This window comes from Platichthys flesus, chromosome 24 (assembly GCF_949316205.1).
Source record: "Platichthys flesus chromosome 24, fPlaFle2.1, whole genome shotgun sequence".
NCBI classification, from domain to species: domain Eukaryota; kingdom Metazoa; phylum Chordata; class Actinopteri; order Pleuronectiformes; family Pleuronectidae; genus Platichthys; species Platichthys flesus.
Genome location: NC_084968.1, coordinates 1,579,413 through 1,602,735, shown reverse-complemented (window position 1 = coordinate 1,602,735; position 23,323 = coordinate 1,579,413). Strand labels below are relative to the sequence as shown.

The window sequence follows — 23,323 nt, the reverse complement described above, 5'->3', positions numbered from 1 at the left end:
TAGAAAATAAAACCAATGCCCGACACCTGAAAGCTGTCCTGCTTCATCACTCTTTTCAATCTGGCATTGATTTTTTTCTTTTGGGGCCCAAGGTAGGAAAAGAGGAAGAGGAGAAGTCAACAAGAAGTTTCTCATGCAGGATGATGTGAGAGGAAACAAGGAGGTATAAATCTAAAACCTAAATGTTTTAGGCTGGTGTATGGGGAGCAGCTTTCTGATGAGGCTGTCAGGTGGAGCTGAGAGGACTGGGTGGACCTCAGAAGCTTTTTACACACACACACACACACACACACACACACACACACACACACACACACACACACACACACACACACACACACACACACACACACACACACACACACACACACACACACACACACACACACACACACACACACACACACACACACACACACACACACACACCCAAACACACACACACACACCCAAACACACACACACACACATACACACACACACACACATTTAAGCATTGAGTGCCAAAACGTGCATAAAAAAGATGCATAATCCTAGAAAGTGGAACTGTAAGTCGAATTGATAATAATTCTTCATCTATGGTGATGCGTGACCTATTGGACTTCCTATAGGAAGATGACACTATCGTTTGTCAAGAAAAGAGTTGTCAGTATCTGGTAGCTAAACATTTAGACTATAGAGGCACAGCTAAACAAAAATGTACCCTAAAGTCAATCAATCAATACAATTGTATGTGTGTAGCCCATATTCACAAATCACAATTCGTCTCATAGGGCTTTAACATGGTGTGACAACCTCTGTCCTTAACCCTCAGCAAGAGTAAGAAAAACTACTAAAAACCCTTTTAACAGGGTAAAAATACGTAGAAACCTCACAGAGAGCCACATGTGAGGGATCCCTCTCCCAGGACGGACAAAAGTGCAATAGATATCAAGTGCAGGAAAACATCATCAAGCTTAAAGTTTTTAGCAGCATTGATGAGGGTAAACATTTTGATGGATAACTTCAATACTATATGTCAAGCAGTCCTGCTGCAATAATAGTCTATGGTCAGCAGCCAGCAAGATCATGATCCACCATCAAGATCGGATGCCACTATAGTCCACAGTCAATGTCCACTGTTCAATTAGGATCCATCATCAGCTGCCAGCTCGGTCGTGGTCCACCACCATTATCTGACGCGCAAGGCAACAAAGGATCTGCCATTCCAACTACGATCAGCCGGCAAGACATAGAATCCACCAGGGTGGTAGCAGCAGTTAAATTGCTTTGACAACAAAATCAAGCAGACTGCATCCAGCAACATGTTTCATACCCAGAGTTGCAGCACAGAAGTACAGGGTGGTTCAAAACGTTCATGTTGGTGATAGTTTTTTAACGTTGGACCAAGCCAGGCTAGATGTTTCCATCTTATTCAAGTCTTAAAGCTCAGCCAGCCTGACTACAGCTTTGTGATACTTCACACTATGCATATACCTTAAAATAGAAGGTTCAATAATAGTTTTATGATACAGAGTTGGAATGGTGCCATCCCTCACACTGAATGTCAGTTCTTGTTCTATGTAACTGTGAGTAACTGAGTGAGTAATAGTGAGCTACCTCCTTCAAAAAGTGTGCAAGTGTCAAATAGTAGCTGGTAGTCAGGAAAATTCTATCAAGTCATAAAAAACAGCGTTTATCTCCAATATTAAGCCCGTAAACGCTGTGGATTTGTGACAGTGGCAGCTCTTCTGTTGCAGGAAGCCAGGGATCATGGGTAAAATCCACTATTCAGTTATGTGTCAACACATTGACAGTTTGTCAGTGTTTTTTCTCGACATGAAAACCAGTTAATTGCGTTAATGGCCATGTGTTGATGCCGAGGGCACTGCTGCTCAGTTAAAGTTATATATCGATATGCTTTAACACTTAGACATGAGAATGAGATCCATCTGAACACAGAAAGGAAGGAAACTATGTTGTATGTTCTCAGTATGAGACAGGCGTGTGAGGGAGAACATCTGCAGACAGGTTGGTACCAGCGTGCAGAGCTTCATCCTTTCCAGTTGTTTGTATTACAGTCTGCACAGACTTTTCCATGCTGATGACTTTTAGTTTGTCGGGGTAGACTGCTGGTGGAGTCATGTTTGTATCCAATATTCACCCTTTACCACCTCCTGAGAAAAAGTGTGTGGCAGTTAAGCATCTAAACGCTCCGCTGTGTTCGCCAGCTGGTCTCCAAGTGTAATGGTGCACGGGGGCTTCATCAGATCTTTTTCACTGAAAACAGCAGCCTGTTCCTGTTGGAGAGAGGCAGATCAGAGCACCAGGAAAAATGCTGTGTTAAACCAAATCCAGTGAGCTAAAAGAAGCTAGAAGCTCCGTAGATCTTCGAAAGGTGATGAGTTCGAAAACACACCTTTGACTTAATTTATCACAAGCTTCTTAGGAATAAACTGTTAGAAAGTGGTGTTGTGGGGGGAACTTCAGAACCAAAAGCTAGGGAGACAGAGGATGCAGCGTCCAAGTGCCTTAAAAATATCCATCAACAAAGGTTTTCGAAGAGTCTGCAAAGTCTGGCACAAGCTGAGAAAACAGAAGTCAAATACCTCCATCTGTGTGATGATGTGGTGCTTCTGTCTCAAAGGGAAGTCTAAAACAGCACTGACCTGTTATGATATTCCCAAAAACAACCTCCAAGACATCAAATATATATATACAGTATATATATTTCTCCAAGATACAGTGCTAAGGCAGAGTGAGTCAGAGGCATCTGCAGGGTCAGGCAGCACTATCAACACTATTCTGCTGCCTTCTGCTTGCAAGTGGTGAGTTTACAGCTCAGAGAAACCTGCCTTTAAAATATCTTTAGCATAGTGAGCACACATTAGCTCAAAGCACAACATGTTATGTGAACATTGCTGTTTTCCTGAATGTATGAAATCTCTTAAAAAATATGGCAGTTTGGCATAAAAATGATAATCTGTATAGAAAGAAATGGGTTAACCGTAACCCTTAATGTTCCTATTGAAAAGCCAAATATGATCTATAGAGTCCAGCTATACTAGGTACCCAGCTCAGCCTGAACATCAGCACCAAACCTAATGTCAACAAAGCTGAGATACGAGAGCAGAGGGGTTTCCTACCCCATCAAAAGGATCACCATTTTGGAGCATACCAATTACCATACCTATTACTCTTTAAGGCTACGAAGTTTGAGGTCACCTCGTCAACCAAGACTTTACAAAATGGGACATTACCAGCTGTACCAAGACATCAGAGACAAATACTGTCCACAGATTACAACCAACGAGAAAATGACTCCGACAACATGGCTGGCAATAAACAACCTCCATATATGTAGGGCGAAACCCAGTGATGTGCAAACTCAGCAGCAACCACCATGAAAACTGTCAAATCACCGGCACTGGCCATTTTAATTATTGGATGGATTGTTATTTATTTTCTTAACTGTAAGTCCGTTTGGTAAATTATTTTGTACTTAGTAGCAAAATCTAAATGTTTACCACTTTTTGGTTGGTTTTGGTTTTGTATATTTATATAGCGCTTTTCTAGTCTTGATGACCACTCAAAGCTCTTTAGAGTACAGTTTTACATTCACCCATTCACACACACACTCATACAGTGCATCTAATCGCAGCACTTTGTTATTCTATGGGGGGCCATTCAGGGTTCAGCATCTTGCCCTAGGACACTTCGGCATGCAGATGGGTCAGACTTGGGATAGAACCGCCGACCATCAGGTTGGAGGACGACCACTCTACCCCTGTTGGTTGGTTTTATTTCACTTTCTTGTTAAATGTTTTTATATTAGCCTAAATAGCAGTGTTAACCTTTCAAGTTATTCTAGCTGTTCCATTTTGATATAAAAATATTGACAATTGCCACTTTTAACTTTCAGTTTGTGAAGTGTACAGCATGTTACACCGTCCATGGAGACAACTATAGAGCTGAATCAATTGAAATGTATATTAGCGGCTCTACAAAGGAAGGATTTACTAGTACTGTGGATTGAATTACTATATAGAGCCATACTTTAAGAACTTGTAGTGCATATATGCCGGATATACTGCAGGCTCTTAACTGATTAGAAGGCTTCCCATGCAAACCGGATGGACAGTATGTGCTTGGAAATGCCTTTAATCAGCTCAAACCACTGTTGAACTGTGAGTGAACTCAAAGCATTGGCCATGGAACAAAACCAATAAAGCCAAGGGTTTTTGTTGCAGTCGCTGCGGTTGAGAGTCGTTTTAATCATCGGAGCTGTTCACTTTTCCATATCGTTCATTCATGCCGTTGTCTCCCTTAAGCGGCAGTTACCATAAAATCCTGCAGAGGCCCAATATCACCAGCATTTAGCCTTTTTCTGTCTTCATTTGGGAGGTCATGGTCTTTAAAACGCTGCTGGATTCTCGCCAGACACATTTCTGTTCAGTAAATCGTGGAGGACTTGAGTATTTTAGGTGGCCTTAACTCAGCCTGTGTTATGACGAGGCCTAACCCATATTGTGAACAATTTATATTTTGTGTGGAGAAGAAACCAACATTTTTCAATTATTTGCATTTTTTCTTTTAATCATGTAGTCCATTTGTCTGTAAAATACCAATACATAGATAAAGCCTCCTTTATCTATTTACCAGTGCAAAAGTGGATGTCTTCAAATTGCTTGTTTTCGCCGAAAAAACATTTCTTTTTTCCACTTGGAATTTATTTCTCCGTCAGACTGTGTCGGTGTCCTGCACACTGAAGTGTTGCATTGGCTTGACAGTATGTCAAGGACAAAATAAAACTAATATAACAAAGGCCTCGTGGGTCAGACTCTGGGCTTAGATTTGAATAAGAGAAATGTCAAATCCAACAGTGACATAATAAGAAAAAACAACTTTGAATTTATATGTGATGAATAGTTAATTCAGAAAAAGATAGAAAGACAGAATGAATGACAGACCGACAGACAGACAGACGGACAGACAGAGAGACAGACAGACAGACAGACAGACTGATGGTCAGAAACTAGGACAGACAGACAGGACATGTCCCCGTACTTGTTGCTCTTGTTCTTCTCTCTCTGGGAAAGCCACTTGTGGTAGTATGACGTCTTGATCCTGTAGCAGTAGAAGAGTAGCAGCACTGCAGGCAGGATGACGAGGAAGGCAAACAGGAGCCCCACCACCAGCCCAACCTGACCTGTGCGCACACACGCACACACACACACACACAGTAAATCCTCAGTCACACATCAATCCTCATGTATTAGTGATATGATGTTTACCCTCTGTCAACCCTCTTCTTCATAAATCCGTCTTTATGTTGTCACCTAATCTGAGCCCATCTACCACCTCTGTCAGGTCTCCTCCTCCGGTGTTGTCACAGGCAGAGCAGGACAAGTACTGACAGAAAAAAATTGCTTTTTCTTTGCTCCAATGAGAGCGATACATCTTAACATTTGTGATTCCTGTGTTGTTTTCCTTGGAACAATGTGTCCAACAATGCCCAATCAGCAACCATCCTTGTCGGAATCAAGCACCTACCTCTCCAATCCAGCTTCATGTTGTAGTGTTTTCTTTTTGCTGCTGTCTGCTGTGAATTAGTTGTGTTTTCCAGTTGGACTTTGTATAATTTGCGTTGTTGTCTGTGATTGGCTGCTGTGATTCCCTGCATATTGTTGTGTTTTGGGATTTGTTAACGTGTTAGCGACGGCTGTGGTTCATGAGGAAGGAAGGGTCGTCCACTAAACAGAAGGTTGCTGGTTTGACCTCTGGCTCCACCTGTCTGTAGGTGTCCTTATGCAAAATACTGAACCTCAAATGGCCTCTGATTGTCAACAGTGTATAATTAGCATGATTGTAAAGAGCCCAGCGTATTAAAGCACTGCATGAATGTGTGTGTAAATGGGTGAATGTGACTTGAACTGTAAAGTGCAATGTGTGGTCAGTAAGACTGGAAAAGCTCTCCTTCTCTCATATATATATCTATCTCATTTCCCATATGTCATTGTGATTGGAGCTTCACAGCCATAAATAACTGATGCCGAGAGTCGGTCCAGAGTATATTGTGTGTCAGAAAGTAGGAAAAAAAATCTGAAATACAACTGCACACATTAACCTACTTTCACAAGTGTGGACAGTGTGTGTTTGTCTTTGTGTGCGCCCAAACTCACTGTCATACTGGATAGGTCCACTGTCCACACTGCCGCCAAGTCCTGTCTTCTCACAGAAGGGTGGTGCCCAGCCTCGATTACAATGGCAGTTCCCATTGCTGTTACACACCTGCCCACACGCACACGCACACACACACACACACACACACACACACACACACACACACACACACACACACACACACACACACACACACACACACACACACACAGGAACAAGGCGTGAGTAGATGTGATTTGCTGTACAGTCTCAGTATAATCTCATGTATATGTGCATGGAGGTGTACCATTCAAATTAGAAGCATTAATGTCTTGTTTACTATACTCTGCCACTGCATGTGTTTTAATGAGATTTCCTTTTTCCCACCTCATAATCGGAACAGACTGCAAAACACAGATTATCAGCAGTGATAGATCCACCCAAGGTTTTCCATTATGTGATGTCAAATGACCTTTCGTATATTGTTTCTTATTGTGTGAGTGATGACAGTTATCTTTGAACAGGAGGGCGTGCTTGCTTTGTCGCGCTTTGTGAGTTCCCACGGCTTCCTCTCGGGCAAACTGCCCTAACCCTAACCCTGAACCCTAACCATTCTAGCTGCAGGTACCAAGGTTCATGGTGTGGCAAGCATGTGTTCACTTCTGTCCTTTCTTTGATTGGTTGTTTGGTTCTTAGAAAGCAAGATTACACAAACAACTACTGGACAGATAAGCATGAAACTTGGTGGAAGGAAGTTGTATGGATCAGGTAAGAACTGACAAAATGTTGGTGTGGATCCAGGAACTCTTTTTCACTGTCTTTAACATTGTGAGATAGAACGTTTTAAAATATAGTTGTTGATTTCTCTGTGAAAACAGGTCGTGGATCTGGATGAATACGTTTAGGGGACTGACATTAATGAGCATTTGTGATCTGGTGAAAAATCCGGATCTATTGAATTTTAATGTGGTTTCATAAGGAGACTGTTGCAATTCTAGTTACAAATGTGTTTGGTATGAAGTGCCACTAAAGCCCAATACAAACTTAAAAGCTGTTTCTGAAATGATATACTTCTGAAATCAAGCCTTACACCTTTATCATTTCCGTTAACATTAAATGATGATAGTGCATATCTCAAAATAAATGTTGTTGTTATTCTGAATCAAGAAAAATGTATGAAACAAACCAAAAATGGTCAAAAATAATAAAGCTGTAGTGTGTGGTCTGCTGTGTGCACTGTAGACCTGGTACTGTCTCCACAGGTACCACTCTTAACACGCAGAATAAATCCAAGCAGTGGTTTTAATGGGGATCCCCGGGTTAATCTGGTCCTCGTCTTAATGAAGGATCAATAAATATTAATAAGCCATTAAGGCAGAAAGTAACTACAGCATCAGACCTCCGCTTCCTTTCCAATCTTTACCCTCAGCGATAGGGCTTTGATTATGTCAAACTTCCACCTCAATTACCAATAAAGTACTTGAAACGGTCTTTATTGGAAATCTGCTTAACTTTAAGAGATGAAAGTGTTTAACTTTGAGTGTTTTGCACATTGCAGTGTTTCCTCTGGGATTCTTTTTTAGCAGCAGGGGCAGACAAACACAAAGTAAACTTCAGGTACAGTAACTTATGATTAGTGTTGGAGTTTATTTGAGATGTAAACTGAGTGCAGGTCAGTATATGAGGGCGTGGAGGAAGGAAAGCACTGACTCAGTTAACTGACTTGAGAAAGATTAGGTTGGTGAGAGGTTATAAATGTCGGTTTTCATACATTTTCTGTTAATTACCTAGCCCTATACCATCAACAGGGGCTTAGACAATAGAAAGTCAACACAGAGGACTAAGGTGCAATTTTTAACAACAGACGGTTCTGAATTCACAACCACTCTCATTCACTGAATTTTTCCTCCATGGCAAGGGTGGCGGAGGCTCATGGGTATTGTAGTACATAAATGCATCAGACGTGCCAAGCTACAGACACAAATTCTTATCACAGAAAGTAACGCAATCAGTTTTGTGATGAGACTATATATAAAAAAAAAGACCTCCGAATTACAAACAGTAACAGACAGGATCCTTCAGGACCCGGTTTAACCAGAAAAATGTCCCTCTCACTTCACTACATTTGGCAGTAGATTACATTTAAGAGTTTTTAATTGACTTGTCATTAACTTGAACTTTTAACCAGAGATTAGCTTTTAAACGTGATTAATATCTCCAGACATCTTGTGTAATTCACCACCTCTAAATGGAGGAGAATACCGCCATGCTCAAATTACACCGAGATGTAATTATCCTATCGATGATTAACATGCCTATATACCCCATAAGCACTCAGTCGTCATGAAGGGCTCCCCGAGATGCAGGTTCAGATTCTTGTGCTGTTTTGTAAGGGCTTATTTTAAAAAGGCATTTATAAATCCAATAAAGATAAAAAGCTGCATGAAATGAAAAGCCATGACCTGGATTAAAACACGCCATCAGTGATAAATAACATATCCTTCAGTCGGCGAAGTCTCCAGGTGCTCTAATGTGTTTTAAGCTCCTATAATACAAAAATCTGCTGTATTCCTTTTTGAAAAGATGCAGACCAGCAGTGCTCTCAGAACTGGCGATGTTCATTTTTATTTGCATGCAGATCCAATAGCTAAAAATTGCCTGAGGATCAGTAAATGAATGAATCAAATAATAATGCTAAATAATAAAAATACAAAAAACACACCCAACACAGGAGGAGACCCTAAACTGGAAGGAAGGGAAAGCAGTCTATTTAGAATAATCCTGACTTAAAGCCATTTCCATTAGCCATCACTGTTAAAGAGAGAGAAGTGAACAAAAGGGACAAACAACAAAACAACAAGGTAAAGAGAAGGGATTAAAGGAAGAGAGGCTATATCTGGGGGTTTTCTTCTTGCTCATAATATTTCAAATCCTAATAACATCCACTGTCTGGTGATTGGCAAGTCCGTTCCTAATGTAGTACATGAGAAATTCTACAATTCTTCCTCCAGTCCCGCAGTTGTATTTGCCAAATAGATATACACTACCGTTCAAAAGTTTGGGGTCACTTAGAAATTCCCTTTTTTTTCAAAGAAAAGCACAGTTTTTTTCAATGAAAATAACATTAAATTAATCAGAAATACACTCTAGACATTGTTGATGTGGTTAATGATTATTCTATGTGGTTTTTAATGAAATATCTACATAGGTGTGTAGAGGCCCATTTCCAGAAACTATCACTCCAGTGTTCCAATGGTACATTGTGTTTGCTAATTGCCTTAGAAGACTAATGGATGATTAGAAAACCCTTGAAACTGTTTAGCTGGTGAGAGAAGCTATAAAACTGGCCTTCCTTTGAGCTAGTTGAGTATCTGGAGCATCACATTTGTGGGTTCGATTATACTCTCAAAATGGCCAGAAAAAGGGAACTGTCATGTGAAACTCGCCAGTCTATTCTTGTTCTTAGAAATGAAGGCTATTCCATGCGAGAAATTGTGAAGAAACTGAACATTTCTACAACGGTGTGTACTACTCCCTTCAGAGAACAAACGGGCTCTAACCAGAGTTGAAAGAGAAGTGGGAGGCCCTGGTGCACAACTCATCAAGAAGACAAGTATATTAGAGTGTTTAGTTTGAGAAATAGACGCCTCACAGGTCCTCAACAGGCAGCTTCTTTAAATGGTACGTGCAAAACGCCAGTGTCAACGTCTACAGCGAAGAGGCGACTCCAGGATGCTGGCCTTCTAGGCAGAGTGGCAAAGAATAAGCCATATCTGAGACTGGCCAATAAAAATAAAAGATTGATATGGTCAAGGAAACTAGACAGAGGAAGATTGGAAAAAAGTGTTATGGACAGACAAATCAAAGTTTGATGTGTTTGGATAACACAGAAGAACATTTGTGAGACGCAGAACAGGTGAAAAGATGCTGGAAGAGTCCTGACGCCACCTGTCAAGCATGGTGGAGGTCATATGATGGTGTGGGGCTGCTTTGGTGCTGGCAAAGTGGAGGTTTATACAAAGTAAAAGAAATTTTAAATAAGGAAGGCTATCACTCCATTTTACAACACCATGCCATACCCTGTGGACAGCGCTTGATTGGAGCCAATGTCCTCCTACAACAGGACAATGACCCAAAGCACACCTCCAAATTATGCAAGAACTATTTAGGGAAGAAGCTGGCAGCTGGTATGCTGTCTGTAATGGAGTGGCCAACACACTCACCAGATCTCAACCCCATTGAGCTGTTGTGGGAGCAGCTTGACCGTATGGTACGCAAGAAGTGCCCATCAAACCAATCCAACTTGTGGGAGGTGCTTTGGGAAGCGTGGGGTAAAATTTCAACAGATTACCTCAACCAATGAACAGCTAGAATGGCAAACGTCTGCAATGCTGTAATTGCTGCAAATGGAGCATTCTTTGACGAAAGCCAAGTTTGAAGAACAAAACTAATATTTCAAATAAAAACATTATTTCTAACCTTTTCAATGTCTTGAATATAGTTTCTATTAAATTTCCAATATATTTGATGAATAAAAGTGTGAGTTTTAATGGAAAACACGAAATTGTCTGGGTGACCCCAAACTTTTGAACGGTAGTGTATATTTGACATGAATAGAACAGGAGCATAGGGTCACATTGACCTTAACCTTTGACCATCACATCGACTCGAAGTCGATATTTGAGTCTAATTTGAAGAAATTCACTCAAGGTGTTATTATGACCTCGCAGATAGATGATGGATGGACAGACAAAGGGACACCCTAAAAACGTAATACCTCCAGCTACAGCTTTTGCCGGCATGATAAGCTGGATAATTCACTCAGCCCTGCTTGATGTGGTCTGTCTTATTCATTCAGCCACTCTGAAGATGGAATATAGATGATGCTCTTCAATGAAGCTCGCTTGACCTGTGAGGCTGACTCCTCCCTGCTTGAATCCGGTTCCAGTGGCGGCACAGCGCAGAGTTTATTCGCTCCTTCCAGATCAGTCCGGCACCACTGAAGGAGGCAGCGGCATCTCCCTCCAACACCACAATAACCTCAGACGCCTTTTCACCTCAGCCGCTCTCCCACTGAGCCTGTCATGTGGGAGTCAGACAGGCCATCAGTGACACACTCTGAACATTTCTTCGCCCTCAACATGGACGCACGTCTTGTCCTGTTCATTGTCTTGTTGAACAAGTGTACAGTCATGTTGCAGGGTACATGGATAATTAGCTCATCAGCTGTAGCACAAAGATGAACACCAGTTAGTTCAGATGCGGAGTGGCCTAGTTCTTGTTTTGCAACACCGCCGCTAACATAATAGTGTCAGACCTCAGCTTGTAAGCTGCAGTTATCAGCGCAAATTTGTTTACATCATGTTTTTTCTGTGCCTCTACTGTCAAACAGCAGCCTGCACACTAACATCCCCTGAGATGAAAGCAGTGCATTTAAGGAGATATTGACTGCAAACAGAGATTACATGACCGAGGTACTGATTTCTGCTGTACTGAGATATCTTGACTTTTAGTTTTATTTTTGCTCTGATGACACAAATGCACATGGATTGATCCACATCACAGAATAATGACATGATAATGTTTTGTGGTACAACCTGAAAGTGGAAACTAACAGCTCCCATTTGTATCTCAGGCTGGCTTGCACATATCACAAAGGAAAGCCAAAGAGGACTGAAAGGAAAACTGTCGACTGTTAAATTCTAACAGGGTAAAAATGCAGGTTTAATTTTTTCAGGGCAGACAAAAATTTCAACTGTCAGCATGTCAGCATCTTAGGTCTGGAACCCCCTACATATTAAAAAGCCACACTGGTGGAACAATAATGGCAACTGCCATATTGCATTACACTGCTGTTTTCTTTTCTGAGCCTGCTGGGGCAATATACAGAAAGATGACAAATAAATCAGAGTTTTCTGGGAAGAATCTGCCCTGTTCAAAGTGCTGTCTAAAATTAAAAAGACATCATTGAATTTGATACATCTTTACAGCTATTGTCAGATACACTTGGGTCTTTCTACAGAGTTGGTTCCAGGTAAGAGTTTTCTTTGTTTATCCACACATTGAAATGTATGTTAACATTTCTGGTAATTTTATATTTACAATGCATTCAGACAGTATGTTAATACCTTCACCTTTATGTAGTATACTTATGATACAATTTAAGTAATAAATCAATCTATACTCAACACCCTAACTGGCAACTAAATGTTTGAATCATCTGCAAACGTATTTCATAGGGGAAACAGAATCATCCAAATGATAGAGACTAATGTTTTCAGACCCTTTGGTTATGATACACTTGAAATTTAGCACAGGTGAGCCATTGAGGCACTGAATGGGGAGAACAAAAAATATATTTTTGCTGCATTGAAGGTTCCCACGAGTGACAATGGCCTCCATAATTCTTAGATGGAAGAAATATGGACCACTAGGGCTGTTCCTCGAGCTGACCGCCTGCTCAAACTGAGCAGTCAGAAGGAGAAGGAGGTGACAGAGACCCCGTGTGTCACTCTGGCTGAGCTACAGAGGTTCTTTCCTCGTAATTGCTACATATTGTTGATTGATAGTGGATGTTAGTGTCACAGGCTCAGTTTGGGAGTCATTCAGTTATGATAGCAAATAAGCACACAGCAGGAAAGCCACTCATTACCTTTTTGGGAAAGGCTGATTTCTAAGCGCTTAAAGTGCTGTGCCACCTTCAGCACAAAAGAGATAATGCCTCTAGACCGGGGGGGGAACTTTTAGAGTCGCGGGCCACAATAGGTTCTAACATTTGACAGAGGGCCGGGCCATGACCAGATGGATGGAATGTTTTTGTGAACTAACATAAATGGAAAAATCATTACATGAAAGGATTTGGCCTCTTACAAGTAGCAAAGCATTTATTTGTAAGGCAATTTAACAAATACTTGCCTTCGGAGAAAGGCTTGCTAGCCTTTGCTATTTCAGATGCCACCTAAAAACTTGCCTTGGTAGTTGACTCTTGAATCGCAGTTTGTCGGTGAAAAAAATGTTGCTGAGTCTGTAATTAGCCGCAAACGTCTGAGCCGTTCTTGCGTTGACTTTCTGCTAGCATAGTTAGCATGCTTCCTAGCAAAGTGTCGGGTGACGTTATATTCAGGGCCGGCCCTAGCACATTTGGCGCTCTAGGCAAGCTTCACTCCTGGCGCCCCCCCCACGAAAACTTATTATAAAATTATTTCTTTCTTCGTCGAAGTTGCTTGGACACACACACTCTAACCATAAGCCTCAATGTGCTAGCATGTTCTGACAACACCAAGGAGGTTTGTACCTCGATTTTCGCCTCATTTTACCCTAATGTTAGAAAAAAAATTTTAATGTCAAAATATTGGTTGGAGATACATGTTATGGGTCCCAAAATTGATACCACAGCAACAAAGTATATCTGTAGAATACAGCAGGAATGGAGCAGCAGTAACGAAACGGAGCCTTCAGTTCCACATCTTATTCAAATTAAACACAATTTCAAGTACAAACATTTCTTTGAGTGTAACTGCATTTTAAAGTGCATAAAACATACATTAAATTATTATGGTGTCTCTTTTCTCCAAACATCTTAATATACATCATCACTTGTAAAGAAATATAAACATTTATAATATAGACCTATTGAACATTAGCTTATAACTGGTCTTTATAAGGCACAATAACAATACATGAATTACAGAGTCTGTGTGTGTCGGAGCTGAACTACACACTGTAAAGTAAACAATACACTATCGCGACCCGCCTGCAAGACGACTTGCAGGTAAAATAAACACCTATGCAGGCGAATGTAGTCCCGCCCACCTAGTGCGCGAGTGTCTCCCCTCACTGCCCAGCGGAGTTTCTAAGTTTCACCAGTCTAACTCTAAGTAGACAATCAAAATAACATCAACACGTCTCAATGACACCCGTGGTGATCAAGCGAAGCTTTAGGAGCTAACGTAGGTGACTCTCACCCACTACTAACCTGTAGAATACAGGATGGAAGCAGCAGCAGGAACGACACGGAGCATTCACTTCCTCATCCAGACTGCACCTGACAGTACGGGGTGAAACTGCTCCCGTGCCAAACGTTCCACCTGAGTGCTGCTGTCATTTCCTGATTTCTCTAATGAAACTACTTAAATTACTGTCAGAGTAGGTAAATACAATATTTTACCATACCACATATAGAAGGGGGCGCAAAAAAGTCTGCCTAGCAAAAAAAAAAAAAAATTTTATTTTATTTTATTTTTTGCTCGGCGCAGTTTTTGGCGCCCCCCTCTGAGTGGCGCCCTAGGCAACCGCCTATGTCGCCTGTAGGAAAGACCGGCCCTGGTTATATTCCTTGAAAACTGCAACAGTTTCTCAGCATATCAGTCTTACAGCCTTCGATTGGACTTCAGTGAAAAAGTATTTTGTTGTCCACTCCGTGTTAAACACTCGGCACTCATTGTCCACTTTTCGTTTCCTTGATCCGCTCATTTTACAGAAGAGCTCACAGGGCAGAGCGAAAAAGTGAAGGGAGATCATGTGCCCTTTCGAGCCCTATACACAACACTCCTGGTCAAATTTAATTTAGCTGATGCTTTTATCCAAAGCGACTTACAATAAGTGCATTCAACCCGAGGGCACAAACCCAGAACAACAAGAAGCAAGGAAGTACAATTTATTTGAAAATAAAGCAAATCTACAAAGTGCTATGAGTAAGTGCCATTTAAGTTTTTTTTTTTTTTATATTTGGACAAGTTCGGCGGGCTGGATAAAAAGCCCTATGCGGGCCGTACTTTGCACATGTCTGCTCTAGACTGAAGACAAAAAGTCAAAAACTTGGAGAACTACAATTATTTTGGGTGTATAGCTTACAGATTACATAGATTACGTACAATTAGATAATATAACAGAGAGTTGGCACACATGGAAACAGAATGTTGAAAAGAATAAACACACAATGATTAAAATGAGGTGTAAAAGCACAATTAAAGACCCCAAGGCCAAATGAAAAATACGTTTCCCCAGTTTTATCTGTATTCCCTCTTCTAATTGTTAATTTATCTCTTCTTTATGAAAAATATATTTCACAAAACAATAACATATTATATTCACATCTAAATACCGGTCTCTTCTCTTCATTTAAAAATGAAATCTACTAGGACTTTTACCACACAGCGTGCACAGCATCCTATGATTCACCAGTTAAATCCACAGGCGCAGGTGAAAGTCGTTGTCATTACTATTCCACCTTCAGCTGCTAGTCACTACTTCTGTGCTTACGCACGTTCAGCGCTATTATGTACCATGGAAGCCAATCAATATCCAATGTATGCCCTGTATAGCTTAATGTTCCCACCAGACACACGTAAACATGTGGAATCAAACAGCTAGCTGTGTGTGTTTCACAGGGTCTTGGACTGTGTTTTGAAGTGTGATGCCAGTGATGGAACACACATAGAAGACAACAGACCTCCTGCTTCCTTTCAGTCTACCCCAGCCCCAGGACAGCAGCAGTGCTAACAGTGGGAATGACTGCCCCACAGTTTTTTTTAACTGTCACAACAAAAACTGCAATTTACAATAGCTCAAACCTGTGGTTCTATATTCTGCAGTGGCACATTCCAAGCAGACACATTGACCGTGACGCTGAGGTTTCATTGAAGATATTTTCCGATGTGACATCAGCCGGCGACAATAAACTTTGCCTGCAGTGGATATCCTAGACGATGTTGAAGGCACGACAGAGGCCAGAGTTGTAAAAATGAAAAGTCCAGTTCCATCTGGGTGGACGGCTCACTGACTGATCAGTGACCATATCACTTTCTGGGTTTCATTTGATGTCAGCGAGTAAGGATGGGATACACTTTACAGCGTTGTGTTCACATCTGTCCACATTCAAGTTGTCATGCTCTGCAACTGCTCCTCCTGCACAAATTCACTGAGATAATTTATATCTTGCTTGGAGCTAGCTTCAAGGACTGGTGGAACATAACTATAGCATTATGCAGAAACTCGTATTTAATGGATTTCCTTTGAAAATCATTCAGTGGGTCAAGACCAGACCAATGCTCACATTCTCTACTTTAGATAGCACCTTCAGAGGTCAACTTTGGAGTTAACTGACAAACAACTCCAATCTACATCCCCATCTTGTCTTCAAGGAACAGGTGTTTGAGTCCCAAACACTCCAGAGCTTGGTTACTGACTCATAAACTATGTATGATTCCTCCTTATCGGCCTCAGGCTTGCTTGTACTGCTCCATTAAATAGTTCATCCCTTCAGTTGCTGTTGTATTCCAGCCATCTATTTTCCTGCCTTTCTCGGCAGACCTAGCGACAGAGCTGCAGAGCGCTACCTTTGCCCAAGGACACAGTGTGACAATAAGATTAGGGAGCCTTGCCCAGCAGACTCTGTGTGCTTGCGAGTGTGTGTCTGTGTGTGCGTGTGTGTGTATATGTGTGAATACCCCATTGCCATGACAGCGTGCGATGCATGTCTCCAGCTCGGCGAAAGAGGCATCTTGGCACCGGCGGTCTCGGCAAACCTGTGGCAACACAAGCAGAATGATCACATACTGTTATAAAGATTACAGTACACAAACACACAAACACACTCACTCACACACAAATATACACAAACACACAGGCTTTGATCGGCATGCTGCCAGTGCCCTTGGGCTTTGGAACAACCTGGCTGCCTGGGGAGATTGGGAAAGCAGCATGGGAATCCTGTTTTAGATCAGAATTCTAAATTTAAATCAGAAATAGGAATTCAAAGATTGTAATGATGCTTTATTGAGCTGCTATAACCAAATACGTCTCTTATTTGAATAACATTTGAATTTTAACAGTAGTGGTATGGCTGAGCTTTGTCAGTCATCTAACCTACAGTGTTAGGACAGATCATTTGGGAATAGGCAGGACTAGAGTCATTAGTTTTAGTCACTGACACTAATCTCGGATGAAAAGCATTAAAAAGGTACAAAAGAGCTGAAGTCTGTTATTTTGTCAGTTCCTGCTGTGTGGGGAGGAGGTGATGGAGGAGTTGAAAACACAGATTTGAGTTGAAAATCCAAATTCTGTCAAGAGTGGTCACAGTCAAACACAGATCTACATTTAATCTGCCTTCAAGTCCATACCCTTTTTCAAGTTTCTAGAAAAGCTATAGCTTTTAGGGATGAGGGAAAGAGTCCAAAGGACAACTGAGTTCACGTATTGAAGAGCTAGTGAGGGCCAGCTTGTGGGTTCTGTCAGGGCATGTATTAACTACAAGACTTACAAGGTAGCTTAACACTTTACATATGAAACACTCTATACAAACAGACAAGACACAAGCTACAATATATGACGAACACTATATTAAGAACAAGGTTAAATTACAGAAGAAGAGCTTGAAGATGTTGGAAAGGTTTTATGTGGTGATATTTCCTTCACTCTTAAACTAATGATGTACACAGTTTTGTACTTTTGCCTTTTTCCATTCTCCAATATAGTTTTTGAATCTGAATGTTTTATCTTTAATTTACTACCGGAACAAGAGCCGTTAAAAAAGTGGGCACTCACTGTTAGGCTCCATTAATATATAAGACGTTTACTGCTAATAGATGTTGAACTAGCACAAGCATCTTGGACCAAGCCAAATGATTCCTCTCCCTCCCTCTGTGTGAAACATTTTGGTTGATGAAGATGATGAGGATGTTTTTGAAGACAGGTCTTTAAAGGGTATTCTCCGTGCGATTATGCAAACATTAGAAGTTGCTGAGCATGGCTGGCATCATTGCATAGCTACGCCGTATCCTGCCCATAGACAGATTTTATGTTTACAACCGAGACTACTGCAGAGCCATCTGTTACATGCCATCAGTTACATGTTCATGTAACATCCAATGTTCATGTAACTGATGTTACATGAACATTGGATGTGGGTTCTCGTCTAGTGTCGAAGGAGCTTTTGTCTGAGCTGTTTAATCTAAAAAACCTAGTTTCTTCAGTAGAGGGCTTCTTTCCCCTGAATGTTGTTCTGCAGTCTGACATCTTACTTGGGACAGGGCCAAACTGGTTTCACAGGGAGGGCATCACCTGCACTAACATTGACGCACAAATGCACTGACATGGTCACATGCCTGGACCAATAAAATAAAATGAAGCTCAGATCACAACACTCACAGAATTATTTACCCCACTATATCTTTATACTGAAAAGCTGTTAGCTGCTGTATTTTTGATTAAATTACGTTTAAATTAGAATGTCCTATCTCATTTTTATGAAGAAAACATAATGAGTGCGTTTCTTAAACTTCCCAAATGTTTCTTTCACAGAGGAATTTTAGGTTTTGGAGTTTTTTCACACCACTCTACATCATACGAAGAAATAATCAATTAAAAATGATTGGCTGTCAACATTCAAAGACAATTTAATCTGGATAAGGTTTCAAACTTGGAGAAAAACACCAAACCTAACTTCATAGACCTCCTGAAAGGACAAAGTGGCAATGGTAGAAAAGTGCACCATCAGGGAGACTGTTTTCTTACTCCTAAGTTGCTCACACAGTCATATGCATAGTTTCAGCGATACCTGGGCTCCACCAGCTCATCCTCTTTCTATCCAATTACAACTTGACAAGCTCAACTTGAGCCAATCACCCTTAAAAGCTGTCAGAGTTTAAAATGTCCTCTCTCTGCCCTCATTCAGTTGTTAGTTCAGCACCACCTCAGTTCTGGATACATGGTCATCTTCTCAAATCATCCTCCTGCAGCCCCTCATCGAAGATTCCAGTCTGCTCCATCCTTCATCATCACCACTAGTTCAGATCAAAAGCTCCTGATGCATTGTCCTCAGACTACTCCTCTCCTCCACTCCCTTTACTGGTTACCAGTGGTTGCCCATATCCATTTCAAAACATTTGTTCTTGCGTACCGTGCTTTGAACGGATCAGGTCCAGTCTACATCCAGGACATGGTCAAACGTTACACCCCAGCCCGTTCACTTCGCTCTGCATCTGCCAATCGGCTTGTTGCCCCCTCACTGCGAGTTAAACACTCAACTGTTTGCTGTCCTGGTTCCTAAATGGTGGAATGAGCTCCCCAATGACATCAGGACAGCAGACAGTGTACACATCAAAAAAACAACCTCTTCCAAATATACATTGAATAAAAGTTTAAACTAACAATTTAGTAACACTTAAATGACACTTAAATAGCACTTTGTAGTTTGGCTTTCTTGAAGAAATTGTACTTTCTTGATTCTTGTTGTTTGAACCTCCATGGTTGAATGCACTTATTGTAAGTGGCTTTGGATAAAAGCGTCAGCTAAATGAAATGTAATGTAAGGTAATGTCCCATTGTGTTCTACTTCCTGCTGGGGTCGAAGCTCCAAAGTATATTTCACAATAAATCATGTATCAGGCAAATTTGTTCTAAAAGTCTCTCCTGACTCAAACAAACTTTTACACTATGTACAAAACCACACAACTCTTCAGGAGCAGCACGTGTCTGTTCTCGTGCTACTGCAGGTCATAGTCGAGCATTTTTTTTCTTTAGCACTCCATCACTGTGTGTTACCGCTAATATTAGTTGGTACTGTATGTCCTGCTGAGCCTGTTCTTACGGTCGTTAGCAGGGGAATCAATTTAGTGTAGTTGATTGTGTGACCGTGTGATTAGAAGCGGCAGCTTTGTGCATTTATGGCTGACAAAAGGCCAGTTCAATATGATGACTCAAAATTCATCTGCCTGGATGGCAGACAATATTCTCTGCTGCCTATTTATAATATATTACTCATGCTGCACTATTCAGTTCTGCCCGCACAATAGCTGAGATGGAATTCAAGTGGCTGGAATATGCTGCAGAGGCAAAGCAATATAGACAGAGAAATATAATTTACTGGTGGGAATAAAAGGGGAGTGAAGATATCACTCGGTGTGTGTGCATTTTCATATATTTAGATGAATCTCACATGCATAATTCAGCTCTTATTTTGTAAGGTTTTTGTGTGTTTCTGTAGGTGGATTTACTTGAGAGTTGCATTTAATCCAGCAACTGGATTGAAAGTGGGTTTCAAACAAGCACCTGACACAGCACAGGCCTTCTCCCACTGACACTTAGTTTTTTACAAATTGGACTTCAGCGGGAGAATACTAATAAGATGTCCTTTTGAAGGTATAGATGACGATTTTTTTTGAGTAAACCATCCAAAGTTGTTTTAGTAAAGAGACAACGTTTGCATGCAGGATGCTGCAGTGCGGTTTGGGGATAACTTTCTTTTTTTAAAGCAAATCCTCATGAATCATGTTCAGCTCTCAATTTTTTTAACTGTAACCGAAAAATGTTACAGGGCTACATGCTGCAAATTATAAATTAGTTTAGTTACTTCCCAGATAATCTGGCACCCTGAACTGAAACAGCAGCTACAGTTCACGTCACATAGCTAAACATGTCAAAGCATGACATGGTGCATGTAAACACACTATATCCCATCACTTGAGATATGTAATCCCTACAAACAGTACCACAGTAAAAGAAGAGATAAGCCAAGTGAAGAACATTAATATCCTGACAGGAGGGTGGAGACACTGCTCTGGCATGTTGTTTCCTGGACTGAGAACACAGCTTTATGTCCTGGTTGATTGACAATTGTTAGTGCAGTCAGTTTCTTCCTCCCTGCTCACAGCTCTTTTGCAGCTCAGATCAGACTATGGGGCGGAGGGGGCCTTTTCTCGGCAGGTGGCCAGATACATTTGTTGAGCCAAGTGTTGGTGCTGATCAAAAACCCTGTTAACCTCATGGGCTCTCCGTATTGACATGCAGGAAAACTCCTCGTTCCCTTAGAAAACTACTTACTGTTCCAATTGTGTGTTGGTTAATAAGAATAAAATAAGTTTGCAACTTTGACACATGCACGACAATTAAACCTTCATCATCTTCATCACTTCATTGACCGACCTTTTGGGCCCCGCCCCCCGTAACCCAGCCCATTGTGAACAAACCTTGCCCTCTCCGCACTTGGTGCCGGTCATGACGAGGCCGGGGTCAGGCAGGTCGCCCTGGCCGTCTTGGGTGCTGTAGACGTAGGTCCCGCGGCACTTCACCTCGATGCCATCTGTCCTGATGGTGGTGTCGATGGAAACAGCGTTGGTGCCTTTGGGCTTCTTGGCAGCACTGTGGCACTGAATCTTGCCGCACTTGGCATCGCTGGACGGAGATAAAAGCGCACAAAGAAATACTTTACTCTCGGATGGCGAGCCAGTCGAGCATCTCGGCTCTGCTTCAGACATATCTGTCATCATAGCGACATCTTTATCAATATGTATCAACAGGTCAGAGCCCACCGGAGCTGAGCTTTGTCTCTGGCTGTTTTGAATTATGCTTCATAAATAAACCTCACTTGACTTTTTTTCCGACACAGACTTTGCCATTGATAATGAGCATCATTAATAACAATCATGGATCGCTGGCGAAAGGTTGGAGAGGTGAAGAGTTTAAACCAGAAAGCAGAGAGCCCACCAGAAATCCACTACTCTGACTAGTTGACATTATAAAATAACAGAGTGGGTTTCTGCTGCCGTATAGTACCCCATGTAGCCTTCTGTAATAACAAGTAATATTAGTTATTTCGTTTTAATCATTTAGGCAGGAGGGATTCAATATTTGTGAAAGTTTCTTTAAGATTACTATGATTTGTTTCCCTGCAGTGCTCCATTAGCTGCTCTTGCCATGGGATTATTCTATTTGCTTGTTTGATTTTTTGGGGAATTTTCTTTTGTCTAGTCCGCCCTGGGAAGTGAGCCGGAAGTAAGCCGACAGATGTTGGTATTGACTTTGGGGCGGATTAGTTATCTTTTCTTTTCTCTGGTTCTGTTTGTTTGTTATTGGTTGTTTGCTACCCCCACTAACCAATTACCTTGGTCTTGTAAATCCCAGCCAGACAGTCAGGCCGGTTTTCAGATGTGACATTGTTCATTGCTTGCAGTGGAAAAATCACGTGTGCAACATTAAATGTTTATTCACTTAGTATGCAAGCGTATTGATTCCTTCGAACAAGGTGTGATAGTGTGATTCTTCATGCCAAGATTTGCAATGAGTGTAACATTTGAATGTTTAAAAAAACTCATTGAACATGATCAAATGTGGTTGGTCAGACAATGATTTGTATTTATATAGCGTTTATATATAGTCTTGATGGCCACTCATAGCTCTTTATAATACAGGTTGAACAGTCACACACACACACATTCATAAAGTGTATCTATGTGCAGCACTTTCTTTTTCACACATCACTCACACGATGCACATTCTTCAGGGGCAGTTTGGGGTTCAGAGTATTTGCCACGACACAGAAATTAGGGAAACTGAGTTCAAACCGCCAACCTTCTGATATATGATGACCAACGCTAACTGAGAAACAGTCACACATCAGTCTGTTGTAGTGTAATCAACAAATAAAGAAAATCCTTCCAGATGAACCAGTATGTGTTACCAGTATGGTACCTGTTACATGGACATACAGTGTCAGTCTACACAATCAGATGTGTGATGGTTTGTTTGATGGAGGTCTGGTATATAGCCTGGATTAGTGTCTCAGTCCCAGAGTGCTGTAGATGATGCTGCTGCTCTAACAACAACTGAGAGGTTTTTGTCATGAGCTCTTTGCCATCACTTCACGCTCTGCTAAAAAAGATAATTTGTCTTTTTCAATTTGTATCAATATGGTGGATCCACCAAATGATGTAAAGTAAAGAGGACAACTTCTCCCTGATTACTAATTTAAAATGTAAATGTACAACAAATATACCATCTTGGTCATTCATGTAATTATAGTCAGTCACATCCTGCAGATATAGGTCAGGAGATTGTTCACTTTAAACATCACAGAGATGAAAAATATGATCTCAGAGGGTTGAACGATGGTGTGTGATTGTTGGCTGGTTTGAGTGTTGCTGAACCTGCTGGTCTCCTGATATCGCAACAGACCTTTTATTAAGAATGGAGCTGAAAATAAAAAAGAACATCCAGTGAGCTGCAGCTCTGCGGACGTAAACATCTTGCTGATGAGGGAGGTCAGAGGGGAATGGTCACACTGGTTGGAGCTGATATAATGGCCACGGTGACTCAGGGATATTTGGGTTGGCCCTCACCCTGAGGTAAACTGCAGTGATAACAAGACAGATAAATCTGGTGTGTGTGAATAAGTCAGCAGGGACAC

General features: G+C 41.3%; 1 protein-coding gene across 1 annotated transcript in view; it reads right to left on the bottom strand.

The window, feature by feature from the left end:
• adam19a (ADAM metallopeptidase domain 19a) overlaps positions 1-23,323 on the bottom strand; it is a 211,810-nt gene that overhangs the window by 6,415 nt on the left and 182,072 nt on the right. The window contains exons 16-19 of the mRNA XM_062383936.1: positions 21,108-21,312; positions 16,590-16,667; positions 6,162-6,270; positions 5,047-5,188 (exon numbers count right to left, since the gene is read on the bottom strand). Coding sequence (XP_062239920.1) covers positions 5,047-5,188; positions 6,162-6,270; positions 16,590-16,667; positions 21,108-21,312 — 534 coding nt within the window. The remainder of the gene's footprint in view (positions 1-5,046; positions 5,189-6,161; positions 6,271-16,589; positions 16,668-21,107; positions 21,313-23,323) is intronic.